The 13,812-nt window shown below is 44.4% G+C and overlaps 1 protein-coding gene across 3 annotated transcripts in view; it reads right to left on the bottom strand.

Moving 5' to 3' along the window:
* The window catches only part of LOC138283723 (astacin-like metalloendopeptidase), a 167,276-nt gene that overhangs the window by 65,439 nt on the left and 88,025 nt on the right, over nucleotides 1-13,812 (bottom strand). For all 3 annotated transcript variants that reach the window (XM_069221767.1, XM_069221766.1, XM_069221768.1), the window contains exons 5-7: nucleotides 13,601-13,718; nucleotides 10,214-10,389; nucleotides 6,675-6,756 (exon numbers count right to left, since the gene is read on the bottom strand). In XM_069221767.1, the coding sequence (XP_069077868.1) occupies nucleotides 6,675-6,756; nucleotides 10,214-10,389; nucleotides 13,601-13,718 (376 nt within the window). The remainder of the gene's footprint in view (nucleotides 1-6,674; nucleotides 6,757-10,213; nucleotides 10,390-13,600; nucleotides 13,719-13,812) is intronic.

Genomic DNA, 13,812 nt, shown 5'->3' with positions numbered 1-13,812 from the left:
AATGCCGAGGAATGTCACGTTGGCACAACTGGCGTCGGGACACATCCGGAACAGGATCGTAGGTGCCCTCTGGAGTCGGGTCCGAAGTTGCCGACTTTGAACCTGAGAAGGCCATCACTGACTTCCCTTGGCCCGAAGGCACCGAGGGTGGGTCGGGCTGCCCAAATATGAGGCGCATGGTCTCACAGAACTCCTTAATTTGGGCAGGGGTATCTCAGGCTCCTGCAAAATCGGGGAGGTGCGGAGCGGCTCCAAGGATCAAGGTCTAGAGCGTCAACACTCTTCCCGTGTTGTGCAAGCAACAGGGCAAAGTCGAAGAACGTTTCACCTTCTTCAACTTCATCTTCTTACCAAAATGTCCAGATGAATTGGACAAAGAAGAATGGTGGTGGATCCGCGTCTGGTCTCCTGACCTTCCTCTCGAACGGGACCGGGAACGATGCGGAGTCAAGTGTTGGGCCGCCATGAGCTTCACGGACCGCTCCCTCAAAGCTTTTGGGTTCATGGCCCAACACTCGGAGCACGGCTTCAGGTCGTGGTCGCCCTCCAAACACCAGAGGCACACGAGGTGGGGATCCGTCACGTATCGTGCAGTGACAGGAGTCGCAGGGCTTAAATCTGGTCTGAAAACCAAAACCCTTCAATATCACCAAATGGTTCACAGCATTTGAGAGGGCTTGTGCAACCAGAAAAGTAAGCAGATCTCACTGGGGAGCTCTCCTTTGGGAGATGTTCACTGGAAAGCGTAGGGATAGACTTCTCACACTCTCTGGCAAGGATGCAGAATCATATGACCTCGTAAAGGCTACCCTGATTGAGGACTTTATATTCTCAACTGAGGAGTATAGAGTTAGTTTCAGGGGGCTCACAAAACATCGAGCCAGACCTGGGTTGATTTTGTAGACTACTCAGTGAAAACACTGGATGGTTGGGTAACTGGAAATGAAGTGCATGACTATGATGGGATTTATAATTTGTTTATGAAAGAACACATTTTAAGTAACTGCTTCAATGAAAAGTTGCTTTAACATCTGGTAGACCTAGGTCCAATTTCTCCCCACGAATTGCGAAAGAAGGCAGACCACTGGGTCAAGACTAGGGTAACTAAAACTTCCACTAGGGGTGACCAGAAGAAAGGGGTTAAAAAGCCTCCTCAGGAGAAAGTGGGTGACACTAGAAGTAAAGAAAAAGAGTCCTCTATAGGCCCCCAAAAACCTGTCCAGGTGGGTGGGCCACAAGACACATCCCAAAACAAAAGTGGGTATCAGGGTAAGAACTGGGATGCCACTAAGGCATGGTGCCACAACTGTAGACAGACAGGGCACCACACCAAGGACACTTCTTGTCCCAAAAACAAACCCCCTAGCAAAACCCCTGGGGTGACCAGTGTAGCCACTGGGGATGACTCCTCAGATGAGGAGGTCCTCAAAGCTTTCAACTGGAGAAAGGGCCCAACAGGTGAGTTGGAGATTACAGAGGGAAGTAGACACTTCCACCACCTACTGGTGAATGGAATCCCAGCCACTGCCATGAGAGACACTTGTGCCAGACACACTATTGTGCATGACAGGCTGGTGCTCTCAAACCAGTATATCCCAGGTGAGACTGCCAGAGTAAGGGTTAGCCTAGAGAAGGTCACTAATAGGCCTGTGGCTTTAGTGCCCCTAGAAGTGGGTGGGACTTTCAGCTGGAGAAGGGTGGTAGTCAGTGCAGACCTCACCCTTGATTGTCTCCTTGGAAATGACCACCCAGAGGTTGGTCAGAGCCCAAGAGAGGAACTGGTCCAGTCTCAGTCCTCTCCCAAGGATGCTGGAGGTGCTGCCCCTGCAGTAACTGCAAGTAGGCCCCAGAAGAAAAAGAAAAGAAAACAGTGCAGGAAAGGTGGACAACCTTTAGCCAAGGTTCCAGCAAGCCCAGGAGATTCTGTTCCAGTAGGGGAGAAGTCCAAAAGTGGCACTGGTACAGTCCAACCTGACCCACAGGAAGTCCTGACTAATCAGGCAACTGTTAAGCATGAGTGGGTGGCTCCTCACCTAACAGAAGAAATTGGGGAAGGAGGGTGTTTACTACACGATGTAGCAACCCCCAATCTACCACAGCAGACAGGCACCCTGAACCCAAAGAATCCTGTAACGTAGCCCCTTCCCTTGTTGGTGAAGAGCTAAAGGTGTAGTTCTGGGCACTGACAGTTGTCAGTGGCCTCTGCTGGGTGTTAGCGTTTATGGTTTCACTGTCCTTGGCATGGTGGTCTGACCCCATGCCAAAAAGCAAGTTAGGCCCCCTGACCCTGTTGATCATAGTGGGGTTACTTCAGCTATGGGTAACCTCTTTGGGTAAGCTAGGGGTGACCCTGGCTAAGACAAGATTAGCAGAGGTGGATACCTCTAACCCCAAAACAGAGAGAATGGATGAAGACACTAAACACCCAAACAATTCTGACTAGGCCCTATCACTGTGGAAGTAGGTCAGTTCCCCAGAGGGAATGACCTAAACAGGAGGATGTAAGGCAGAGTAGGCCAAGCAACAAAACAGCCTGTTTTCCCTACTCTTCCTCACCTGACAGACTAGGAAGACTCTCCCAGCTTTGGCTGAGTCTCCTGGCCTGTGGGCTGGAGGGGGGAGCTTGTGTAGGAAAATGGCTGTTGTTGCAGTTACCCCCCCACTTTTTGCCTGATATTGATGCTGATTTGACTGAGAAGTATGCTGGGGCCCTGCTAACCAGGCCCCAGCACAAGTGTTCCTTCACTAAAAATGTACCATTGTTTCCACAATTGGCACACCTCTGCCACACCGATAAGTCTCTTGTAAAAAGTACCAGCGGTACCAAGGGTCCTGTGACCAGGGAAGGTCCCTAAGGGCTGCAGCATGTGTTGTGCCACCCTAAGGGACCCCTCACCTAACACATGTGCACTGCCAGTGCAGATTGTGTGTGTGGGTAAGAAGGAAAAGGCAAGGTCGACATGACATCCCCCTCAGGGTACCATGTCCACAACCCACTGCCTGTGGCATAGGTAGGTCACCCCTCTAGCAGGCCTTACAGCCCTAAGACAGGGTGCACTATACCACAGGTGAGGGCATAGCTGCATAAACACTATGCCCCTACAGTGTCTAAGTCCATTCTTAGACATTATAAGTGCAGGGTAGCCATATTAAGTATATGGTCTGGGAGTTTATCAAAACGAACTCCACAGTTCCATAATGGCTACACTGAATACTAGGAAGTTTGGTATCAATCTTCTCAGAATAATAAACCCACACTGATGCCAGTGTTGGATTTATTAACAAAATGCACACAGAGGGCCTCTTAGAGATGCCCCCTGCATTTTACCCAAACCTTCAGTGCAGGACTGACTGGTCTGTGCCAGTCTGCCACTGAGAGACGAGTTTATGACCCCCTGGGTGAGAGTCTTATTGCTCTCTGGGGCCAGAAACAAAGCCTGCACTGGGTGGAGGTGCTTCGCACCTCTCCCCTGCAGGAACTGTAGCACCTGGCGGTGAGCCTCAAGGGCTCAGGCCTGGTGTCACTATGCCCCCAGGGCACTCCAACCAGTGGTGATGCCCACCCCCCGGACACAGTCCCGACTTTTGGCTGCAAGTCCGGAGGAGATAATGAGGAAAACAAGGAGGAGTCACCCTCCAGCCAGGACAGCCCCTAAGGTGTCCTGAGCTGAGGTTAGGAAATCCTTCATCTTGCTTTGGAGGATTCCCCCCAGTAGGATTAGGGATGTGCCCACCTCCCCACAGGGAGTATTTAGGGGCGACCTTGAACCCAGGAAAACAGCTTCCTGATGACCTACAGCAACAAGAAGGACTGCTGACCTGAAAGCCCCGCAGAGATGACGGAGACAACAATTGACTTGGCCCCAGCCCTACCGGCCTGTCTCCAGACTCAAAGAACCTGCACAGCAATGCATCCTACCGGTGCAGGAGTGAACAGTCAGTGGCTGGCCCGAGAAGCCCCCCTGTGCCCTGCCTTCATCGCCAGAGTGACCCTGGGTCTCTCCATTGATTTCTACCTAAAACCCGACACCTACTTCACACAGTGCACCCGGCTGCCCCTGTGCCTGTTTGTGATCCCTCCCAGTGCTCTACAAAACCCCCCTAGTCTGCTCCCCGAGGACATAGGTACTTACCTGCCAGCAGACTGGAACTGGAGCACCCGTGGTCTCCATAGACGCCTATGCTATTTGGGTCCTACTTTAACCTCTGCACCTGACCGGCCCTGTGTTGCCGGTGCTGGGTGTTTGGGGTTGACTTGAAAACCCAACGGTGGGCTGCCATGCCCCGGAGACTGAACTTGTAAGTGCTTTACTTACCTGAAAAACTAACTATTACTTACCTCCCCCACGAACTGTTGATTTTTGCACTGTGTCCACTTTTAAAATAGCTATTTGCCATTTTTGCTACAACTGTGTACATTACTGTTTTAATTCAAAGTTCCATATTTACCTATGCCACGTACCTTACAATTTATGTATTTACTTGAATTTTGAATCTTGTGGTTCTCAAATAAATTGAGAAAAGAATATTTTTATATATAAAAATCTATTGGCCTGGAGTTAAGTCTTTGAGTGTGTGCTCTCATTTATTGTCTGTGTGTATACAACAAATGCTTAACACTACCCTCTGATAAGACTACTGTTAGACCAAGCTACCACAAAGTAGAGCATTAGTACTATCTAATTTTGCCACTATCAACCTCTAAGGGGAATCCTTGGTCTCTGTGCACACTATCTCTCATTTTGAAATAGTATATACAGAGCCAACTTCCTACATCATACCGGCAATACTATCCGCCATAATGGAAAGGTTTCTTTCCGGCTATGGCAACTTTCCTTAATGTACCCCTCCAAATGTAAATGTAATTATCTTAAATACCCAAATATTATATACTCTAATCCATATATTCAATTCTGAAGGAAAAGTAATATACAATCTATCAAGTATGTATCCTTATCACCATGAACACAAACCTTATCATTCACAAACCCCCGACTGTCCGCAAACAACAAATATAATGGAAATAAATATAGGACCAAAATGGGTATCCAATAGCAGTACCATAATCGAGTCTTAATGTGCACATTATCCATTTGACATCACGTTGTAATAAATAAAATTATTCTTTAGGTAAACTCGACTCAGTCTATGAATAACACAATATCCCTACAATGCCTGAATACTAATGCCCTATTCTCTCATCCGACCTTGCTCACTATCATTATCTGTCTGGGATATCATCACCCCCTATCTTCATGTGCCAATAAACTCCTATCGGGCCAACACAAATAGAGAAGACTAATGTACGTATTGTTATACAGCACAAAATCATTGAAACGTTTACAGATAAAGGAGAAAAATCTTTCAAAATGTTCTATGAGCATTACTATGATCTCTGGCTGGAACGTTGACAACGATTGTGAGGAACGTGGATTGTATGTCAGAAGCAAGCACTACAAGCATGGAATAAATACAAGACTGAACCGAGGAACACGTTATATAATGACATTGACTTTAATTTGACTTTGAACATGTGCCTTGGATTTTATTGAAATTGTCAACCCCTTTTCCAGGGGGAATTTAGGGGAGGAGGGTGGAGCACCGTGTATATACATTTGGTATTTATGATTTTGGTGGGAAACAGTGAGCTCCATCACCTACAAAATACCCATCTATATGTTTGACAGAATTATATTATTATAAGCAACAAATTGCACTGTTCTTCTCTCTCTCTCTGCCCTGGTGCACTTTAGACTGCCAAGAGCCAATGCAAGAACCGCTGTGCCATACTGCAAGGGTTCCTGTGTTATGGCCAGGATAGTTTATTTTCCACTTAGGGGTAACTTCCTGCACAAAAAGTATCCTTATAGGATGTTCCCTCTTTATATGTGTGCCGCACAATGTAGTACACAAGGAATGAGGAAATAATGAGGTGAAATAAAGATGTCTCTAGTTGTTGTGCTATCCTAAGCTAGGTGCAACATTTTGGCGCAAACCCATGCCTACAAATCTTTCAAAGTATGGGTTTGGGTCAAAATCCACAGGAACATGGATGGAAAATATCAAAAGGGATTTTGTGTTGGGTCGCTGCATCACAAAAGTGACACAAGCCTGATGTAAAATCTTTGTAAAACTTGGGATCCACGTCATTCTGAAGCTACTGATTGGAACATTTGGACTTACTTTTGATCAGAATGAGACCACTTTCAGGAACTGAGGCAACCAATATCCATGGCACCCTGTAGCATAGATGGTCAGTATCAACAATTATTTAAGAGATGAGAGGTCAAAAACCTCCAGAGAAGCATTGCTTGACTACTAGAGTGTTGTGCGTTCATCAAAGGACCACCTGGTCTCATTTTTAATGCTTGTGCTGTCTCCTTGATTTGTAACCCATCGTGCACTCTCTTTTGCTTCCACCCCCTCCTTTTTTCCTGATGACCCCTCCCCGCATCGGCTCCCAATGTTTGTCTTCCTTGAAATGGGCTTGAGCTTCAGTGGTCTCATACCTATTTCTTCTATATTTTATGATTAAAGTGGGCTTATCAACCGCCTCTTAGTGACCTGCATGTGGGTTGCAAAATGTACTGGATTTTGAACTTTGAAAAGTACCATGTGAAGTGCCATCATTGGCTCTTGCAACTCCTGAGATTGAGCCAGCATCTCAGACCTACCTTCCGTAGTGCATGACGGAGGAGTAGTCGTATTCCAGACCCAGGTTATTGGTGTTCTCTTTCTTAAAATTGGACAGTCTTCCTGCAGAGAAGAGAGAGAGAGAGTCGGAGCCGAAGAGTCCTGTGGCCTTCACGAGACTCAGGCTGAAGGTCAAACTTCTTCAACCTCGTTATAAAGTGTGCAGTGACACACTGTCCCAACACCACTCTGAAGAAACATTATAGATGGATGAAAGACCACATTTGACACACTGATCAGTAAATACACATGCACAGGGTCACTCATGTGCCTTTCATACAGAAAGGTGAAATCAGAGAGCACACTTGGTACAGCAGATCCTTCAGTGAACACAGCACTCACCCTGATTTCTGCAGTAAATACAGATACACAGGCACCACACTGGTTATCTTTCCATAAATATTTGGAAGACATTTGACAAAAACACCAGAACACAGGGAACAGGAAAAAGAGAATATGTAAGGAGACAACGGGGAGATGGAAGGGAGATAGAAGTATTTAGGTATAACTAGTAGGCATGCACAACATTTTTATTACACAAGTGAAAATTACTAAATTTGCAAATTTAGCTGTATATTAAATTTACAACATTTCAGAAAATATGTCACAGGAGACCTTTTTCTCCCCAAACCACTCTCCTTGCTTGTATTTCATATTAGTCTTAAAGTTTGGAAAATCTCATATGTTCAGAATTCATGCAAGAAATCAACAAACTTAGTTTTATGAAATTTTGTATAATTTCACACAATTTTCACAAAATTTTTAAAATGAAATTTTGCAGAGGCCTAACAGTGAGGGGGGATTAGTGTGGCATTTAGGGGTTCTCGTAAAAAACAAACAGGGCAATTGTGCGATCCTAAAAAAAAAAGGCTGCATTAAATCTGTTTAAACATGAAGACAATTCTCAAGGCGGCAGAGTCAGGAATATTGAGTACAGAGATATTGTGATACATTAATATCTTAGCCAACATATCAAGGACCAAAATGTTGAAAGGTAAATCCAAATAGGGTAATATAGATTTACTATTCTTAACACAAATATGTACCTTGAATATGTACACACATACACGAAAACACAGATAGATAGATAGATAGATAGATAGATAGATAGATAGATAGATAGATAGATAGAAAGATAGATAGTGCATTTCACTGTTTTTAGATATAAATTGTATTACAATGTGACCCATAAGTACAGTTTACTAATATATGTTTTCACATGTTTATAAATACATCTTATTCACAGATTAATTATTATATATTTTAAAATTAAATGTTTTTAATTAAGGTAAGGTAACTGATGTAGTCTTTCTAGAAATGCAATGCACCAAGTCTTTAATTTTTATATCCATTTTATGAATCAGTGAATCTGTTCACACCCAAAAAAGCATACATTCAATCCTAAAACAAGAAACATATTTAAAACAAATATATGTTATTGCAGTTTCTATAAGTGTATCACTGCCAATTTGTGGGTGTGTGAGTGGCTGTGTGAGTGACTGTGTGAGTGTATGAGTGGCAAAATGAGTGTGTGAGGCAATTTCGTGAGTGGATGTGTGGGTGTCTAGGAGGGTTTGGGAGTGGCTGTGTGGGTCTGTAAGTGGTTTTGTGGGCCTGCGAGTGGGTGTGTGTGACTGTATGGGTATGTGAGTGGGTATGTGAGTAGGTGTGTGAGTAGTTGTGTGGGGGGTGTAAGTGGCTGTGTGAGTGGGTTGATGAGTGGCTGTGTGGGGCTGTGAGTGGGTGTGTGAGTGGTTTTGTAGGTCTGTGAGTGTGTGTGTGTGAGTGGTTGTGTGGGTGTGTAAGTGGGTGTGTCAGTTGGTGTGTAAGTGGGTGTGTCAGTGGATGTTTAAGCAGTTTTGTGTGCTTGTGAGTTGGTGTATGAGAGGATGTGTGGGTGTGTGAGTAGTTGTGTGAATGTTTAAGTGGGTCTGTATAAGTGTGTATGGGTTAGTGGGTGTGTGAGTGGTTGGTTGGGTGTGTGAGTATTACAGTGGGTGTGTGAGTGTGTTAGTGAGTGGGTGGGTATGTGAGTGGGTGTCTGAGTGGTTTTGTGAGTGTGTGAGTGGCTGTATGGGTGTATGAATGAGCGTGCGAGTGACTGTGGGTGTGTAAGTTGGTGTGTGAATGTGTGAGTGGGTGTGTGAGTTGCTGTGTGGGTCTGTGAGTGGTTTTGTGGGTCAGTGAGTGTGTGTATGAGTGGCTTAATGGGTGTGTGAATGGGTGTGTGAGTGGCTGTGAGTAGTTTTGTTGGTGTGTGAGTGGGTGTGTGAGTGGCTATGGGTGTATGAGTGGGTGTGGGAGTGTATGTGTGGGTGTGTAAGTGGTTGTGTGAATGGGTGTGTGAGTGGGTTTGTGAGTGGCTGTGTGGTCTGTGAGTGGGTGTGTGAGTAGTATTGTAGGTCTGAGAGTGGGTGTGTGAGTGAGTGTGTGTGTGGGTGTTTAAGTGGTTCTATGAGTGGGTGTGTGAGTGGGTTTGTAAGTGGCTGTGTGGGTCTGTGAGTTGGTGTGTGAGTGGTTTTGTGGATCTGTGTGTGGGTATTTGTGAATGGTTGTGTTTGGGTGTGTAAGTGGTTATGTGAGTGCGTGAATGGGTTTGTGAGTGTGTGTGTGTGGTGTGTGAGTGTATAAGTGGGTGTGTGAATGAATGAGTGAGTGTGTGAGTAGGTGTGTGGTCTGGGAGCAGGTATATGTGTGTTTTTAATTGGGGTCTGGATCTGTGGGCCCCCCAAGGAGCACACAGGGGGTAGCACTGAGCACCATGGTGGATCCACTGATCCTCATGCTCTCACAAAAGATCTTTGCTGGACAATTCCTTGCCCACGAAGGTACCCTCACAGAACCCCTACAACAGTCCCATGGGATCAGGGTACCTCTACCATGATTCCTCTTATCACTTTTAAATTTTATTTTCCCCATTTGGAACTGAGTTCTGATGCAGAAAATGGCAGCTGCAACTTTCCTCTCAGGTTGCAGCCAGCCAATCATGGCATTGCTGTTGGCACGTGGATCAGCGTCTTAAGAAATACATACATCTTTTTACTTTAATAACTCCAAAACTACAGAGCAGATTTCTGCCAAATTACAGAAAGCACTTTTTCTGCACCAGTTTATTCCTTAATATTTTCACACCCTAAAGGATGGATTCAACATGTAGGAATGCGATTAGTTTGAACAAATATGAGGAATCAGGTGTCTGGAGGAAGGTTCCAATCACATGTAGCCATGATGTTCATCAGTAAGTGTATCTACAAACTGGTCACTATGAGATACACAGATGTCACACAAGAGGGTGAATTTAGAGAATATAACTGTGCACATTGGTCAGTGCTCTATGGTTGGATAGCTGATGGGCAAAGGAGTGAAGGGTCCATCCCTAAAGATAGCCAGTGGGTCCCCCAGTGTACACATCATTGGCTTTAAGTAGTTGTCACCTCATGTTTATCTGCAGGTATTTTAATTAAAAAAATTTAAAAAAATATCAATGACAAAGATTCGACAAAATTAAGCGTTACTGTACCGGCAGGAATAAACTCTTTCACAATCCTCACGTACTCATCGCGGTCACTGCGGCTATGCTCATGGTGAAAGCCCAGGACATGGTTGAGCTCATGCTGGATACTTCCTTTGGACAAACAGCCACTTCCCAGAGATACTTTCTGGGGACCCCCCTTCCTTCCTATGGATGACCAGCAGCTGTGGCAGACAGGAACAGGAGAGAGAAAGAGATATAATGAGAAGGATGTGAAGTGCTACCACATTCAAAGAGAGCATTCTCAATGACAAAGAAAATAGGTTGCCATCAATAGAAAGGCACCAGCAACAGTCAAAATTAGAAATCATTGAAAGAGCAGACACAGTGACAGAGGATACTGTACATCAAAAGAGCAGTCCTAGTGGCATGGAACGTGAGACAGTAAAAACCGACCCAGTGACAGAGAAAGTAAGACATCCCAGAAAAAAAGCAGCACCCGTGGTAGAGAATGTGAGACGCTGAGAGAGCAGCCTAGCAGCATAGAATATTATACATCAACAAGAGAGCAGCGCCAGTGGCAGGGAATATTAGACATCAATAAAGGAGCAACTCCAGTGCCAGATAATACCAGACATGAGTGATAGAAGCTGCAGTGACAGAGCGTATTTTACTTCAATAAGTGAGCAACTCCAGTGGTAGAGAATATCAGACATGAGTAATAGAAGCTGCAATGAGAGAGAATATTATGCATCATTGAGAGAGCAGACCCGGTGGCATAGAATACCAGATGTGAGCAATAAAAGCTGCAGTAACAGAGAATATTAGACATGAACAAAAGAGTGGCCCCACTGGCAGAGAATACCAGACATGAGTAATAGAAACAGCAGTAACAGCGAATATTAGATGTCAACAAGTGAGCAGCCTCAGTGGCAGAGAATACCAGACATGAGTAATAGAAGCTGCAGCGAAACAGAATATTAGACATTATTGAGAGAGCAGACCCGGTGATAGAGAATGCCAGACATGAGGGAAAAAAGCTGCAGTAACAGAGAATATTAGGCGTCAACAAGAGAGCAGCCCCAGTGGCAGAGAATACCAGACATGAATAATAGAAGCTGCAGTAACAGAGAATTTTACACATAAATAAGGAAGCAGCTCCAGTGTCAGAGAATACCAGACATGAGTAATAAAAGCTGCAGTAACAGAAAATATTAGATGTCAACAAGAGAGCAGCCCCAGTGTAAGAGAATACCAGACATGAATAATATAAGCTGCAGTAACAGCGAATATTATACTTCAACAAGAGAGCAGGCCCAATGTAAGAGAATACCAGACATGAATAATCGAAGCTGTAATGACAGAGAATATCATATATCATTGAGAGAGCAAACCCGGTGGCAGAAAATACCAGACATGAGCAATAAAAGCTACAGTATCAGAGAATATTAGATGTCAACAAGAGAGTGGGCCCAGTGGCAGAGAATACCAGACATGAGTAATAGAAGCTGCAGTGACAGAGAATATTAGACATTAGTGAGAGAGCAGACCCAGTGGCAGAGAATACCAGATATCAGCAATAAAAGCTGCAGTAACAGAGAATATTATACTTCAACAAGTTAGCAGCCCCAGTGACATAGAACACCAGACATGAGTAATAGAAGCTTCAGTGACAAAGACTATTAGACACCAATAAGAGAGCAGCCCCAGTGGCAGAGAATATCAGACATGAATTATAGAAGCCGCAGTAACACAGAATATTAGATGTCAACATGAAAGCATCCCCAGAGGCAGAGAATACCAGACATGAGTAATAGAAGCTGCAGTAACAGAGAATATTAGACATCAACAAGAGAGCAGGCCCAGTGGCACAGAATACCAGACATGAGTAATAGCAGCTGCAGTGACAGAGAATATTATACTTCAACAAGTGAGCATCCCCAGTGGCAGAGAATACCAGACATGAGTAATAGAAGCTGCAGTGATAGAGAATATTAGACATTAGTGAGAGAGCAGACCCGGTGGCAAAGAATACCAGATATAAGCAATAAAAGCTGCAGTAACAGAGAATATTAGACATCAACAAGAGAGTGGTCCTAGTGGCAGAGAATGCCAGACATGAGTAATAGAAGCTGCAGTAACAGAGAATATTAAATATCAACAAGAGAGCATCCCCAGTGGCAGAGAATAGCAGACATAAGTAATAGAAGTTGCAGTGACAGAGAATATTATACTTCAACAAGTGAGCAGCCCCAGTGGCAGAGAATACCAGACATGAGTTATAGAAGCTGCAGTGACAGAGAATATTATTCTTCAACAAGTGAGCAGCCCCAGTGGCAGAGAATACCATACATGAGTAACAGAAGCTGTAGTAACAGATAATATTAGACAGCAACAAGAGATTGGTCCTAGTGGCAGAGAATACCAGACATGAGTAATAGAAGCTGGAGTAACAGAGAATATTAGACGTCAACACGTTAGCAGCCCCAGTGGCACAGAATACCAGACATGAGTAATAGAAGCTGCAGTGACAGAGACTATTAGACATCAACACGAAAGCAGCCCCAGTGGCAGAGAATACCAGACATAAATAATAGAAGCTGCAGTAATAAAGAATATTAGATGTCAACAAGAGGGCATCCTCGGTGGCAGAGAATACCAGTCATGAATAATAGAAGCTGTAGTAACAGAGAATATTATATATGATTGAGAGAGCAGCCCCAGTGGCAGAGAATACCAGCCATGAGCGATAAAAGCTACAGTAACAGAGAATATTAGACGTCAACAAGAGAGCACCCCCATTGGTAGAGAATACCAGAAATGAGTAATAGAAGCTGCAGTGACAGAGGATATTAAAAGTCAACAAGAGAGCAGCCCCAGTGGCAGAGCACACGAGACATGAATAAAATAAGCTGCAGTAACACAGAATTTTAGATGTCAACAAGAGAACATCCCCAGTGGCAGAGAATACCAGGCATGAATAATAGAAGCCGCAGTAACACAGAATATTAGATGTCAACAAGAGAACATCCCCAGTGGCAGAGAATACCAGACATGAATGATAGAAGCTGCAGTAACGGAGAATATTTCACATCATTGAAAGAGCAGACCCAGTGGCAGAGAATACCAGACATGAGAAATAAAACTGTGGTAACACAGAATATTAGACGTCAACAAAAGAGCAGCCCCAGTGAAAGAAAATACCAGCCATCAATAGACAAGTGCAAGAGACTATCAATAATAGAAATCATTTAAAGAGCAGACCCAGCAACAGAGGATACTAGCCATCAATGATTAGAGCAGCCCAGTGATACCGAATACAAGCCATTAAAGAGCAGCCCCAGAGGGGAGGATGTGAGACATTGAGAGAGTACCCCCTGAGGCAGGGACTACCAGACTTAAGTGTTAGAAGCCAAGATCTGGTTTTGTGTTTACCCATCTCCAGGTACAATGTGAACATAGTCACTTTCTGTAGTGCGATTCACAAAATGAACGCAGGTCATCAAAGCAAACTCCTTCATAGCAGCAATGATTTTATCAGCATCTTCACCAGCTACAGAATATAAAGTATGAGAGACAAATTGTATAAAGGGAACATTGAAGTTAGAGGATACAAAATGTGTAGACACTTCTAACATAACATTCAT

The sequence above is a fragment of the Pleurodeles waltl genome, chromosome 3_1 (genome assembly GCF_031143425.1).
Source record: "Pleurodeles waltl isolate 20211129_DDA chromosome 3_1, aPleWal1.hap1.20221129, whole genome shotgun sequence".
NCBI classification, from domain to species: Eukaryota; Metazoa; Chordata; class Amphibia; order Caudata; family Salamandridae; genus Pleurodeles; species Pleurodeles waltl.
This window is presented reverse-complemented; position numbering and strand designations above follow the sequence as displayed.